A 15,737-nucleotide genomic window follows, 5' to 3' on the forward strand; every position below is an offset into this window, starting at 1 on the left:
GGCCTCAGTCTGTCTTCAACCATATACAACCCACTGGTTATGGCTATATATAAAGTCTTAGACAGGGTAACATTTCTGCAAATACAAATATTTCTTTATTTGTGTTTTATCATCTTTCCAAAATGTCTAAGTTCTCTCATCTATGGAATCAGAGACCAGACCATCAGACCGATCCTTGTTTACAATCTTTGCTGTCAGTTGAGAGGCTCACTTTCCCACCCAGTTGTCCCGGCCAAGGCAAAGATCTGAATACTTATTATTTCATAGAGACATAATATTTTCAACAAAATATGTTCATTTTTGTAAAAACTTAAATTAAGTCTCTGCAGTGTTGCTCTTTAAGTAGGATTTGATGCAGAATGTTTATTTGTTGTTTTGCAACATGTGTGAAGTAAATCTCTAATTTACAACTCAGCAGTAACATAGCAGCCACTAGTGAGGAGGGAAAGTGTCACCAAAGCCACAGGATGAACATGAATAAAGTTATGAGAACGCTATTACTGTTCAAGATGTATGAGCTTTAAATATCTGATAATGTGTGAGGAGAAGAAATATTAATTTGATACAAAAGCAAGTGCAATTTTTGTAATTTACAAATGGCATAATCCACTAAAAGATTTAAAGTAGAGATACAATACAATCGAGAAAAAAAAATAGATGTGTTAACACTAGACTACTTCAGAGAATGTTCTCAGTGATGTCAGGAGCTTATTCAGTTTCAGTGTATTTGTAAAGAATGGAGAATATTTGAAGATAATATCCACACTAATGATTATTCTCAGATGTGATTGTACATTCTGCAAACTTGCAATGACATTGTTGAAAATAACTAAAATACTCACCAAAAGATTAAAATGTCAATATCTAGTATTGCATATTTAAACTTCTATACCTTGTACACAGTTTTTCAAAACTCCTAGAAAATTTATATCACTAAAACTAAAGTACCACAATGTTAAAGGATGAATATGGGTCATTAAATTGTAGGTTAGTAACTTTTGTAGGTGCCATCAGGGCATGGATTATAATGCATTATGATGTCTCTGGGCTTTAAAGGTTTTCAATGAGTTAATTCTTATGGACAGTTCTTCCATCCGGCTTTTTCTACAGAGATCAAAGTTGGGGAAGGTACTATATTTTGGCCTCAATGGACAACAAATCTTTATTGAGATCATTTACGTAGATGTCCTCTGCTGCTATACAAACTATTCAAAACACTCATCAGGCTTGTTTCCATCAAAGATTTGTGCATCATGCTGGCCGTTATTTACAAGTTCGTGAATCAAGACTGTAAGCTGTCATAAGTGTTCTCTCGAAGGTCAAATTTAGCTGCTGCATTGCTGAAAAAGTTTGATACTTTTACAGCGTAGAGAAACCTTATGGTCAGGTTGGCGAGACCCGAATTTCTTCATCAGTTCCATTATGGGACCAGAAACTGTTATTATTGAATCAACAGAAGTGCCTTTCTCTCATTTGGAAGTGGTTGTTGGGATTACTATGCCTCAAACCTGAGCAACACTTATGTGGGTCTCACTATTCAAACGTGTGTTAAGATGGCTTTTGGAATTTATTATTAATTATAAAAAATAAATATTAATTATATAAATTATTATGATTTGATTTCCTCTAAGTCACCTCTAGATGGGCCACCATTCTGTTAATCAGAGGACAGACAGCCAATTTAAACAAATAAGTCTCATAATGTTACTAAACCATCAGTTTAAAGGTCTGATTATAATCAACTTAATAGTCATAATCAAACTACCATATCAATTTTCATTAAATTTTCGTAATCTGGAGTTATTCCTATGGAGGAGGTGGCATCACTCAATAAAATGGACAGCATGTGTGTTCCAAAAATCATGAATTCATAATTAATACAAAACACACAATATCTAACCAAAGCTGTCTATTTACAGGTGTGAATATGTGTGTGTGTGTGTGTGTGTGTACGTTTGTGCGTGTGTGTGCAAGTCTACATGATTTGAACAAAAGCAAGATGACCGCCTGAGTTATCAATATTGCCACATGGCCTACAGACAAGGGAGGCTAAAAAACTAGGATGTCAATGAGAGCGAAAGTTGCTCTGCCTTCAAAACGTGTTGAGGTTAGAACAAAGAACCACAGTTCACTGCGATTATGACACCCACAAATCACATCATTGGTCAAGAGACCTTTGACACCAAAGGTGGTCTACTTGATTTCCTCACACAATTCACATACAATATACTTTAAATTGGCATTTAACAGACATGAAGCGCTGTAGAAGCTCACACTACAACACATGGTCCATTATCCTTAAAGACAGGACGGGCCAACCCTTCACACCAACACTGTCTCGTTTTACGACCCTTTGTACTGAAGACATGCAGCTCCAGACACATAAAAACATATACACATAAAAACACACACACACACACACACACACACACACACACACACACACAGACAGACACAGACACACACAGCTTTCCTGTTTTGCAACCTTACATTGTAAAAACTCATAAGATTAGACTGTATAATCTCTAAACTCCATAGATTGTATGCTCTTGTTTGCCTTACTTTGTTTATTTAGAATAAATATTTTTTTGGATTATACATGCTGTCCATTTAATGTTGTACACTACAATCAATATGCCAACCTCTTCTATGAAAATAATTCCAAATTCCTTTAACCACTACTAAATATGAATATGGTAATTTGATTATAATTATTCGGTTAATTATCATTCAGTGTTCCAAATTGATAGTTTAGTAACTTAGACTGAGCTACTCTACCTCCCAGGGAAGGGCTCCCCCACCACTGACCTCCACATCACTGTCCAGAACACAGTGGTTGTCTCCACAAAAACCGCCAAAAACCTTGGCGCGACTCTTGACAACCAACTGTCCCTCTCAACAAACATCACCGCCACTACCAGATCTTGCAGATTCTTGCTGCATAACATCAGGAGAATCCGCCCGTTTCTCACCCAGAAGGCAGCTCAGGTCCTGGTCCAGGCGCTGGTCATCTCACGCCTGGACTACTGCAACTCCCTCATGGCAGGTCTGCCTGCCAAAGCCATCCGACCTCTACAACTCATGCAGAATGCAGCTGCTCGATTGGTCTTCAATCTTCCCAAATTTTCACACACAACACCCCTCCTCCGCTCCCTCCACTGGCTACCGGTGGCTGCGCGGATACGCTTCAAGACTCTAGCTCTGGCTGACTCTGCTGCAAACGGTTCAGGTCCTACTTACATCCAGGACCTTGTCAAACCCTACACCCCTGCCCGTCCTCTCCGCTCTGCATCAGCCAAACAGCTGGCGACTCCCACCTTGCGTGGGTCAACTCGCCTCAAAACCTCCTCCAGACTTTTCTCTGTCTTGGCTCCCAAATGGTGGAACGAGCTCCCCACCGACATCAGGACCTCAGACAGCCTGTACATCTTCCGCCGCAGGCTGAAGACCTATCTCTTCCAACAATACCTCGGTTAAGTCATGGTCACCTAACATATATACTTATAAAAAAAAATTTTTAAATGCGGTTCTTTTTTCTCTTCTTCTTTAACATATAGCATTATGTTAAGGCCCTTTTTATAATACTGATGCTCCGGCACGAGACATCCTACAACTGTAAGAGATAAAATACCTACAATATTAGTGCCCACAGTGCAAGGAATAATTTATTGGTAATGAGGCATCCTAAAATCCCTATATATTTGGTGCCCTGTGTGAGCATCCTATAACTGTAAATTAATCCCTGTAAATCAAATCCCAGCATAATTGAGGACCCATTGTAAAGTATAATTTATCTGTAAAGAGGCATCCTTAAATCTATGAAAGCGCTGTGTAAGGCGTAAAATTGGTGGGACTGTTGGAAGCGGGACCAATATGAATCGTCTATCCCGGCAAGGTGTAAAATGTGACGTATTGTGTGACGACTTATCACGTATTGTTTGTGACAAACAACAGTCCCTCACTCGAGTCCGACAGTAACCGAAACATGTAAATCAAGATGCAGAACATCTTTGCCTAAGTTTGCAGTATCTGTTCGGCGAGAAACAGCAGGACATCCAGTTCTTCTGCCATTACTGTTTTTAAATCACCTGCTGCTGCCTCTTGCTTATTGTTCACATAATGTTACATTTAAAGTGACAAGATGATTGCTTCCTAAAGCTGAAGCCACAACATCTTCAGCACCTCTGAGTGGCTGACTGCAGTCTGTTAGTAGATGGGATATGGACCAAACTAAGAAATTTAGGTTCATGTTCAAAAAAATTCTCGTCAGCAAGGGTTTCAGACATTTTAATTAGGGTTTTTTGTAACCACGCTAATGGTTCTTCAAGTGTTCATATTATTTTAATTTTTTAAAGTCAGTTTTATGATCCCAAAACACGGGAGTGTAACATCACATTGAATAGCTGCTGTTGACCTATGATTGGTCAAGTTGGTTTTTTGGAGGGACCTTGATACCACATCTTCAGCAGACGATCAGTACTGTAACTACCATGGAATTAAAACACTAATGGTAGAGGAGGAGTTACATTACATCACCAATGTTACTCATGTTTAAATGTGGTGGTGTCACATGAACCGGGTGTTATGACTGAGCTCATAACCCTGCAGACAAGCGCTGCTTGCATTTAAACAGACACTGCCTCTAACCACCTGTGATAACTTTTATTATTTTGCTTTTGAATTAACCAGACACCCTGGATCTTAACTGTTATAGAAACGATATTGAACAAAATTAACTGTGGCAAATATTGTTGATTTATGTAATGCTTCTGTCAGATGTCATATGAAAATCAGTCTCAGACCAACAGCACGGTTGGACTGCAGTATCAGGGGTACTTTGCACGAGTATTGTTTTCAGTTTTGTCTACAATGTCATGCTGTGTGTTTCTCTTCATTAATGGGACCATGTTATTCACCTTGAGGAGTAAAACTGTGTTCCGTGAGACTTCACGTTATGTTCTTCTGTTTAACCTCCTTTTTGCAGACACTGTACAGATGGCTCTGAGTCAGTTATTATACATACTGGCTGCTTGTAGTATATTGTTGACATATCCTGTATGTGGTGTTCTCACTATGCTTGCCAATCTCACAAATGTAATCTCTCCTCTCACACTGGTGGTGATGTCTCTGGAGAGATTTGTGGCTGTGTGCTACCCACTGAGGCACTCTACCATCATCACCATCAGAAACACAGAATTATCAATATTTGTGGTTTGGACCATCAGTTCACTAAATGTTCTCACAAGAGTTGTTTTACTTTTAGATTTTCCATTTGAAGACCTAGAGAGCCTGCAGATGAAAGATTTTTGTGCCTTAGAAACTATGTTGCTTGGCACAATGTCTGTTGTTTATTTTGAAGCCTCCACTTATTCTCTGTTTGTTTCAGCTGGTGTGGTAGTCACTTCCTCCTATATTGGTGTGATAATAGCAGCCAGGTCAGCTTCCACAGACAAAGCTTCAACCCAAAAGGCTCGTAACACACTGCTGTTACATCTGGTGCAGCTGGGCCTCAGTCTGTCTTCAACAATATACAACCCACTGCTTATTGCTATCTATAAAGTCTTAGACATTATAACATTTGTGCACATACAAAGATTTCTTTATGTGTGTATTATCATCTTTCCCAGATGTCTGAGTTCTCTTATCTATGGAATCAGAGACCAGACCATCAGACCGATCCTTGTTTACAATCTTTGCTGTCAGTGGAGAGGCTCACTTTCCCACCCAGTTGTCCGAGCCAAGGCAAAGATCTGAATACTTATTACTTCATAGATACATATTCAACAGAATATGTTAATTAAAAAAAAGTAAATCAAGAATATGATGCATACTATTCATTTGTTGTTTTGCAATGTTGGTGAACTAATTATTTAATTCATAGGTTAGCAGTGACATAGCAGCCACTAGTGAGGAAAGTGTCACCAAAGCCACAGGATAAACATGAATAAAATGATGAGACCTGTATTATTGTTCAATATGTATGAGCTTTAAATATCTGATCATTTGTGAGGAGAAGAAATATAAATTTGATACACAAGTGCAGTTTTTGTAATTTACAAATGGCATAATCCACTAAAAGCTTTAAAGTAGAGATACAATGCAATCGAAAACAAATAGATGTGTTAACACTAGACTACATCAGAGAATGTTCTCAGTGATGTCAGTGATTTTCAGTTTCAGTGTATTTGTTAAGAATGGAGAATATTTGAACAGAATACCGACACAAACGATTATTCTCAGATGTGATTTGTGTATTCTGCAAACCTGCAATGACATTGTGGAAAACAACTAAAATACCCACCAAAAGATTAAAATGTCAATATGAGTCTTGCATATTTAAACTTCTATACCTTGAACACAGTTTTTTTCAAAACTTGTGGAAAAACAATTTATATAACTAAAACTAAAATAGCACAATGTTAAAGGATGAATATGGGTCAGAGTCTTAGCCATTTTTCCTGTTTTTTTCCACCTGTTTATTTTTTTTGTTTAATGCATGTATTTCTTCAACCCTTTGATGCAGTAATATACACCCTTTTTTTCAGGACTACCAGTGCTACGAGAATATGGCTTCTGTTTTTATGTCACATGAATGTGCAAAAAGTTATATAACCCTGAAGACAAAGGAACAAATAAATCGGAAATTTAATTTCCCAGAAATATCGTCAAACCACACAAAAAAACATAAAAGCAATGGTCTTTTTCAACTGAATGTTTATTTTTAGGTCTTGGGGATCAAGGGGAAAACAAATAAACACTCTACATCATACAAATCAAAATATATTTACATTCATTTGCAAATAAGTTGAGATGTTTTTCTCCCTTCCTGTAAGAATAGCTCAACTGTGTCAAATGACGTGCTCCTCACAGGCCCAGATCTTAATAACTGTGTCCTGCTACACTTTCAGAAAGAAAAGGTTGCAATTATGGCAGACATCCAGCAAATGTTCCAGTGTTTTTTGGTGTGTGAAGATCTTATGGCACAAGGACAATCACATCAACAATTAACCCTGTACTCAACAAATTATTGAGTACAGGATGAATGTTCATGTTTTTGGCAACAAGCCATCACCTGCAGTAGTCATATACGGGCTGCGAAGGGCCATTGGAGAAGGTGCACAAAAGCACAGTGTGTATACTGTCAAGTTTGTGGAAAAGCACTTCTACGTCGATGATGGTTTGGTATCCCTACTATCTGAAGCTGAGGTGCTACACACCTGAAAGACGCAATACTTACCCCTGACCGGTTTCACCGTTTTTCTACCTTCACCTCCCTAGTCAGGGGAGTAGCATTACTCATCCACATTGCAAGATGCTACAAACATTGAAACCAGGACAGCAAATGCAAAGGCTGGCATAGATGCAACATATATTGTTTTTCAACAGCCCAAGCAAGAAAAATTATACTCATGGCAACACAAAAGGCAGCTTTTGCAAAGGAACTGTCCAACCTCCGAGCCAACAAACAAGTATCCAAAGGCAGCCCTTTGCAAAAACTGTGCCCAACTTTGGAGAATGATCTGATTTGTGTCAGAGGCAGACTAAAGCATGCTTACCTCAGAACTGCTGAAAAGAATCCTATAATTCTGCCCAGAGATAGTAACATCTCCTTATTGCTCACACGACATCACCACAAAAGGGTCAAACACCAAGGCCATCACCTGATGGAAGGAGCAATCAGTGCAGCAGGACTGTGGATATTGGGAGGCAAGATGCTGGTCAATTCATCCATCCTTCCATCCATCCATTTTCTTCCGCTTATCCGGGGCCGGGTCACGGGGGCAGCAGGCTAAGCAGGGCATTCCAGACGTCCCTCTCCCCAGCCACAACGTCCAGCTCCTCCTGGGGGACCCTGAGGAGTTCCCAGGCCAGGAGAGAGATATAATCCCGCCACCGTGTTCTGGGTCTTCCCCGGGGCCTCCTATCAGTTGGACGTGCCCAGAACACCTCTAACGGGAAGCCCGGGAGGATCCTTACCAGATGCCCAAGCCACCTCAGCTGACTCCTTTCGACGCGAAGGAGCAGCGGCTCTACTCCGAGCTCCCTCCGGATGTCTGAGCTCCTCCCCGTATCTTTAAGGCTGAGCCCAGCCACCCTAGAGGAAGCTCATTTCAGCCGCTTGTATCCGCGATCTTGCTCTTTCGGTCACTACCCAAAGTTCATAACCATAGGTGAGGGTTGGAACGTAGATGGAGCGGTAAATCGAGAGCTTTGCCTTCCGGCTCTGCTCCTTCTTCACCACGACGGTCCGGTACAACGCCCGCATCACTGCTGACGCCACACCAAACCGCCTGTCCATCTCACGCTCCGTTCTACCCTCACTCGTGAACAAGACCCCGAGATACTTGAACTCCTTCACTTGAGGCAGTAACTCTCTCCCCACCCAGAGGGGGCAGTCCACCATTTTCCGGCAGAGAACCATGGCCTCAGACTTGGACGTGCTAACTCTCATCCCAATGGCCCAAAAGGCCAGGACGGAAGTCGCATTGTTCCTCCTGAATCTTAGGTTCGACAATCGGCCGGAGCCTCCTTTTCAGCACCCTGGAGTAGACTTTTCCGGGAAGGCTGAGAAGTGTGATTCCACGGTAATTGGAACACACCCTCCGGTCCCCTTTTTGAAAATGGGAACCACCACCCCGGTCTGCCACTCCACTGGCACTGTCCCAGACCTCCACGCAACACTGAAGAGGCGTGTCAACCATGACAGCCCAACAGTGTCCGGAGCCTTCAGCATCTCAGGGCGAATCTCATCCAACCCTGGCTGCATTAACGCTCTCAGGCGGTTCTTTGCACTTAGAGGCTCAGCAAAACAGCTTCAATCACATAGTGGAACCAATTTCATTGGAGCGTGCAAGGAGCTTGAGATGGACAAGACAGTGCAGAGGTACCTCAGAGAGCAGGGATGCAGCTGGGAATTCAACCCACTACATGCCTCTCTCATGGGAGGCTCATGGGAGCGTATGATCGGCACTGACAGAAGAATCTTTGATTCCATGTTTCTACAGCTTAACACTCGCCTGACCCATGAAGTGCTTTGCACACTAATGGCCGAAGTCACTCCAATTGTAAATGAAAGACCACTCATACCTGTGTCGACAGACCCAGAAAAGCCCTTCATCCTCTCACCATCAATGCTCCTCACACAGAAGTTGGGAGTTCCACCTGGTGACTTCTCAGACAAGGATCTCTACACAAAGCAATGGAGACAAGTTCAGGCTCTTGCAAACCACTTCTGGAACCGCTGGAGTCGAGAATACTTACCTTCCTTGCAACCCAGTCAAAAGTGGACAGTGCCACGCAGAAACCTTCAAGTTGGAGATCTAGATCTGCTTAAGGAAAAGCAGACCGCCTGCAACTGCTGGCCCATGAACAAGGACACTGCCACATTCCCTGGACTGGATGGCCATGGAAGAAAGGTTGAAGTGAAGACAACCAACCAGGGCAGTGTGAAGACCTTTCTGAGGCCAATTGTAGAACTTGTTCTTCTTCTGCCAAAGGACTGAACTAAAGACACATGTTTATTGATGGAGTTCTAAGTGACCTCACATAGGTCAGATGGGGAAATTACTTTAGATAATTTGTTGGTAACAAGAGGTGGATGAATACTTAAACAGATAATGAAGTTACAAAATAAATTTGTTAAACTTTACTTAATACTATATCACATCCTGTTTAGTCACTTCCTTTTGGATCAATTCCTATTTAGTCACTTCCTGTTTGCATCTGCACATCCACTCTGAAGCATCATAGAGGCAATGCCATGAGTTGGATTTTGCATTTGACATGTTTATATATAAGCAGTAATATCATAAATTAATGTGTTTGATATCCTAAGTTAAAAGCGTTTTCATTTACAATTATATACAAGCAGGCAGCAATGTGTATCATGTTTACAGCTGTGTTTGTTGTAATATTAAGTTAAAATAAGTTTGTTTCGCTTTATTTGCAGTTTTCACCAACATGTTAACGAAGAAGTGTGAAAGTAGATGGTCAAACTTACTACGAATTTGACTTTACTGACAATGGTTTAACTTGGTGTTTAGTCAGAGTTGCAACACCCTGCACAAGAACACTACATCAACTGTGTCACACTTGAAAGCAATTTCTGTCTGGAATGACACAGAGGGCCACATCAGAGTCTATATTTCCAGTATGTCATTTCCAGGGAGTGGACTGTTGAACCAGCTTTGTTGCCCTGCAATGAACACAGCCCCTGCTTCCATCGGTTGCCTATTTACTTTTGTCCGTTTCTTCAGAAATTGGCACAGGAACGTGGCTGGACTGTTTCCTGGTAGGAGGGACAGCAACTGTGACATCACACAGCTGGGCTGTCAGCTCCTGTACGAAGGCTCTGTGAGTCATCGGCTGCTGCTGCTTTGCTGTGCAGAGCTCCTTGTGAAGGAGGTAGCTGTTTGTAGCTGCAGTGTCCAATAAATGATAAAATAATGTCCAGTGCCAGCGCATGGTCTTGTAGTGAACAGAATAGTATCGGATCAGCTGATCTGACAAGTCCGCACCTCCCATGTTTTTTATTGTATGCTGACAGGTGTTGGGCATGGTATTGATTTTGTCACCCAGCCACTGGGCTGAGTTTTTATTCTCTTATTTACAGTGTTCCCAGAAAATGCAGGGTGCATAGTGGAGCAGACAGCTACCTCACCTGTGTCTATCCACTTCACAAAAAAAAGTGGGTTGTGGCGGATCCACCTGATGCAGCCTCTTGGTTCCTTTATTTCAATGCATTGGTTTGTGTGTGGGGACAGTCTTAATCTATTGTCTCTGTAAGTGCCACATGCTCCGATGTTGAGCCTTTACAGATCCAAGAAGAGTTTCGGACTGGTGTAAAAATTGTCCACAAACAAATGATAGCCAGCACCCAGGTGACCAGGCTTGATCAGGGACATTACAAAGCAAGTCCCACACCTGAGGCCAACTCTGATTTTCCAGTGTACACTGAAAAATCCACAGTGTAGCCATTGCTGCTGTCAGCTAACACAAAAAGCTTGAAGCCCCACTTTGTTGGTTTAGCTTTCATGTATTGTGTCATGCCTGTATGCGCTTTTGTAGCCACCATCCTCTTATCAATTGAAATGTTTCTCCTGGGGTGGTAAAAGGCAGTACAGGCATTTTTGATGTTGTCAGGAAGGGGCTTCAGGCAGAACAGGTGGTCATAATCAGGTGTTCCCTCCTTTCTATCATTCTCAACATCTTGTTCAGGATCCCTCATGTGAATGTTCCATAAGATGATCCTATATTTGTCACGTGTCATGACTTTGCCTAGAAAAAATTGGCTGAAAATGGTGGTTTTTTTCCCAGTAGTCCTGGATGCTGTCTAATTTTACAAGTGCAAAGAAGGATGTGATTCCTATGTACTTGAACAATTCAGTGACATTGAGGTCAGTCCTTACATATCCTTTACCCTAGCTCTGAAATCCTCTTCAAAGGTGTATGTCTGTGTTGGGATCTAGCAACATGTGAATTTTGATGGGGGGATCAAGTGATCCCGGCTCTGTAACGCCTTCAGAGGTAGTCATAGCGGCATAAAATCAGTGGGATTGTCGGAAGTGGGACCAATATGAATTGGCCATCCCAGCAAGGTGGAAAATGTATGACGTCTTACCGCGTATTCTTTGTGTGGCAAACACCCGTCCCTCACTTGTGTCCGACAGTAACATATTAATCAAAATGCAGAACATCTTTGCTTATGTATGCAGTATCTGTTCAGCGAGAAACAGCACAACGTTCAGATCTTTTCCCATTATTTTTTCGATATGACCCGCCGCTGCCTGACGCTAATTGTACACTCAGTGCTCCTGCTCTGTTACACGTCACAATTTCTCCTCCCACTTCATTCTGCAAAGCCATACTGCACTATGAATGCCCGAAGGCGAAAAGCCCACACTGATCTTTACAGCAATATAGCGGGACTTCTGCAGGAACGCACTATGAAAGGGCCTAAAGACTTCATATAAAGTAACAAGATGATCGCTTCCTAAAGCTGAAGCCAAAGCTTCTTCAGCACCTCCTAGTGGCTGCCTGCAGTCTGTTAGTATATGGGATATGGATCAAACTAAAAAAAAATAGGTTAATCTTGAATGAATTCTTACTGGCAAGGATTTCAGACGTGTTTTTTTTTATTGTACTGATGGTTGTTCAAGAGTTTTATGATGCTATAACACAGTGGTTTAACATCACGTTGGACAGCTGTTGTTGACTTTGGATTGGTCAAGTGGTTGTTTTGGAGGGACCTCGATGCCACAGCTTCACCAGCCGACCACTACTGCAACTACCACAGAATTCAAACAACAATGGTAGAGGAGGAGTTACATTACATCACCAGTTACTGATATGTAACTCATGTTTAAATGTGATGTTATCACATGAACCGGGTGTTATGACTGAGCTCATAACCCTGCAGATAAGTGCTGCCTGCATTTTAACAGAGACTGCCTCTAACCGATCACCTGTGATAACTGTTTGTATTTTGTCTCTGAATTTAACAGACACCATTCAGATGGATGGATGGGACAATGATGGATCTTAACTGTTATAGGAACAGAAATTTAACAAAATTAACTGTGCTTTCATGCTCCAATGACATTAACAGGTGAACAGGTAAATATGTATTGAATGCTTTTGTCAGATGTCATATGCAAATCAGAGTCAGACCAACAGCACTGTTGGAATGCAGTATCAGGGGTTACTTGCATTAGTGTTGTTTTCCATTGTAGCTACAGTACCATGCTGTGTGTTTCTCTTCATTAATGGGACCATGTTATTCACCTTGAGGAGTAAAACTATGTTTCTTGAGACTTCACGTTATATTCTTCTGTTTAACCTCCTTTTTGCAGACACTGTACAGATGGCTCTGAGTCAGTTATTTTACATGCTGTCTGCTTGTAGAATATGGTTGACATATCCTGTATGTGGTGTTCTCACTATGCTTGCGTATCTCACAAATGTAATCTCTCCTCTCACACTGGTGGTGATGTCTATGGAGAGATTTGTGGCTGTGTGCTACCCACTGAGACACTCTACCATCATCACCATCAGAAACACAGAATTAGCTATCTTTGCAGTTTGGACAATCAGTTCACTAAATGTTCTCACAAGAGTTATTTTACTTTTAGATTTTCCATTTGAAGACCTAAAGAGCCTGCAGATGAAAGATTTTTGTGCCACAGAAACTATGTTGCTTGGCCCAATGTCTGGTGTTTATGTTGCAGCCTTCACTTATTTTCTGTTTGTTTTAGCTGGTGTGGTTGTGACTTGCTCCTATATTGGTGTGATAATAACAGCCAGGTCAGCTTCCACAAACAAAGGTTCAACCCAAAAGGCTCGTAACACACTGCTGTTACATCTGGTGCAGCTGGGCCTCAGTCTGTCTTCAACCATATACAACCCACTGGTTATGGCTATATATAAAGTCTTAGACAGGATAACATTTCTGCAAATACAAATATTTCTTTATTTGTGTATTATCATCTTTCCAAAATGCCTAAGTTCTCTCATCTATGGAATCAGAGACCAGACCATCAGACCGATCCTTGTTTACAATCTTTGCTGTCAGTGGAGAGGCTCACTTTCCCACCCAGTTGTCCCGGCCAAGGCAAAGATCTGAATACTTATTACTTCATAGATACATAATATTCTCAACAAAATATGTTAATTTAATAAAAACTTAAATTAAGTCTCTGCAGTGTTGCTCTTTGAGTAGGATTTGATGCATACTGTTTATTTGTTGTTTTGTAGCATCGGTGAAGTAAATCTTTAAATCACAGATCAGCAGTAACATAGCAGCCACTAGTGAGGAGGGAAAGTGTCACAAAAGCCACAGGATGAACATGAATAAAGTTATGAGACCTCTATTACTGTTCAAGATGTATGAGTTTTAAATATCTGATAATGTGTGAGGAGAAGAAATATAAATTTGATACAAAAACAAGTGCAGTGTTTGTAATTTACAAATGGCATAATCCACTAAAAGCTTCAAAGTAGAGATTCAATACAATAGAAAAAAAAACTAAACTAATAGTTGTGTTAACACTAGACTACATCAGAGAATGTTCTCAGAGATGTCAGGAGCTTATTCAGTTTCAGTGTATTTGTTAAGAATGGAGAATATTTGAACAGAATACCCACACTAATGATTATTCTCAGATGTGATTTATATTCTGCAAACCTGCAATGACATTGTGGAAAATAACTAAAATACCCACTAAAAGATTAAAATGTCAATATGAGTCTTGCATATTTAAACTTCTATACCTTGAACACAGTTTTTTTCAAAACTTGTAGAAAAACAATTTATATAACTAAAACTAAAATAGCACAATGTTAAAGGATGAATATGGGTCAGAGTCTTAGCCATTTTTCCTGTTTTTTTCCGCTGTGTTTATTTTTTTTGTTTAATGCATGTATTTCTTCAACCCTTTGATGCAGTAATATACACCCTTTTTTTCAGGACTACCATTGCTACGAGAATATGGCTTCTGTTTTTATGTCACATGAATGTGCAAAAAGTTATATAACCCTGAAGACAAAGGAACAAATAAATCGGAAATTTAATTTCCCAGAAATATCGTCAAACCACACAAAAAAACATAAAAGCAATGGTCTTTTTCAACTGAATGTTTATTTTTAGGTCTTGGGGATCAAGAGGAAAACAAATAAACACTCTACATCATACAAATCAAAATATATTTACATTCATTTGCAAATAAGTTGAGATGTTTTTCTCCCTTCCTGTAAGAATAGCTCAACTGTGTCAAATGACGTGCTCCTCACAGGCCCAGATCTTAATAACTGTGTCCTGCTACACTTCCAGAAAGAAAAGGTTGCAATTATGGCAGACATCCAGCAAATGTTCCAGTGTTTTTTGGTGTGTGAAGATCTTATGGCACAAGGACAATCACATCAACAATTAACCCTGTACTCAACAAATTATTGAGTACAGGATGAATGTTCATGTTTTTGGCAACAAGCCATCACCTGCAGTAGTCATATACGGGCTGCGAAGGGCCATTGGAGAAGGTGCACAAAAGCACAGTGTGTATACTGTCAAGTTTGTGGAAAAGCACTTCTACGTCGATGATGGTTTGGTATCCCTACTATCTGAAGCTGAGGTGCTACACACCTGAAAGACGCAATACTTACCCCTGACCGGTTTCACCGTTTTTCTACCTTCACCTCCCTAGTCAGGGGAGTAGCATTACTCATCCACATTGCAAGATGCTACAAACATTGAAACCAGGACAGCAAATGCAAAGGCTGGCATAGATGCAACATATATTGTTTTTCAACAGCCCAAGCAAGAAAAATTATACTCACGGCAACACAAAAGGCAGCTTTTGCAAAGGAACTGTCCAACCTCCGAGCCAACAAACAAGTATCCAAAGGCAGCCCTTTGCAAAAGCTGTGCCCAACTTTGGAGAATGATCTGATTTGTGTCAGAGGCAGACTAAAGCATGCTTACCTCTGAACTGCTGAAAAGAATCCTATAATTCTGCCCAGAGATAGTAACATCTCCTTATTGCTCACACGACATCACCACAAAAGGGTCAAACACCAAGGCCATCACCTGATGGAAGGAGCAATCAGTGCAGCAGGACTGTGGATATTGGGAGGCAAGATGCTGGTCAATTCATCCATCCTTCCATCCATCCATTTTCTTCCGCTTATCCGGGGCCGGGTCACGGGGGCAGCAGGCTAAGCAGGGCATTCCAGACGTCCCTCTC

General features: G+C 40.9%; 3 protein-coding genes across 3 annotated transcripts in view; all 3 read left to right on the forward strand.

The window, feature by feature from the left end:
• LOC131986900 (odorant receptor 131-2-like) overlaps positions 1-249 on the forward strand; it is a 978-nt gene extending 729 nt beyond the window's left edge. Inside the window, exon 1 of the mRNA XM_059352042.1 lies at positions 1-249. This exon is cut by the window's left edge and continues 729 nt beyond it. Within this exon, the coding sequence (XP_059208025.1) occupies positions 1-249 (249 nt within the window).
• Positions 250-4,776: 4,527 nt separating this feature from the next.
• On the forward strand, positions 4,777-5,754 carry LOC131986902 (odorant receptor 131-2-like). The gene has a single exon (XM_059352043.1). The coding sequence runs from the start codon at positions 4,777-4,779 to the stop codon at positions 5,752-5,754; it is 978 nt and encodes a 325-aa protein (XP_059208026.1).
• A 6,889-nt stretch (positions 5,755-12,643) lies between these two features.
• On the forward strand, positions 12,644-13,621 carry LOC131986903 (odorant receptor 131-2-like). The gene has a single exon (XM_059352044.1). It carries the CDS (start codon positions 12,644-12,646, stop codon positions 13,619-13,621), a length of 978 nt encoding a protein of 325 aa, XP_059208027.1.
• Positions 13,622-15,737: the final 2,116 nt, after the last annotated feature.

The sequence above is a fragment of the Centropristis striata genome, chromosome 15 (assembly GCF_030273125.1).
Source record: "Centropristis striata isolate RG_2023a ecotype Rhode Island chromosome 15, C.striata_1.0, whole genome shotgun sequence".
Classification (NCBI taxonomy): domain Eukaryota; kingdom Metazoa; phylum Chordata; class Actinopteri; order Perciformes; family Serranidae; genus Centropristis; species Centropristis striata.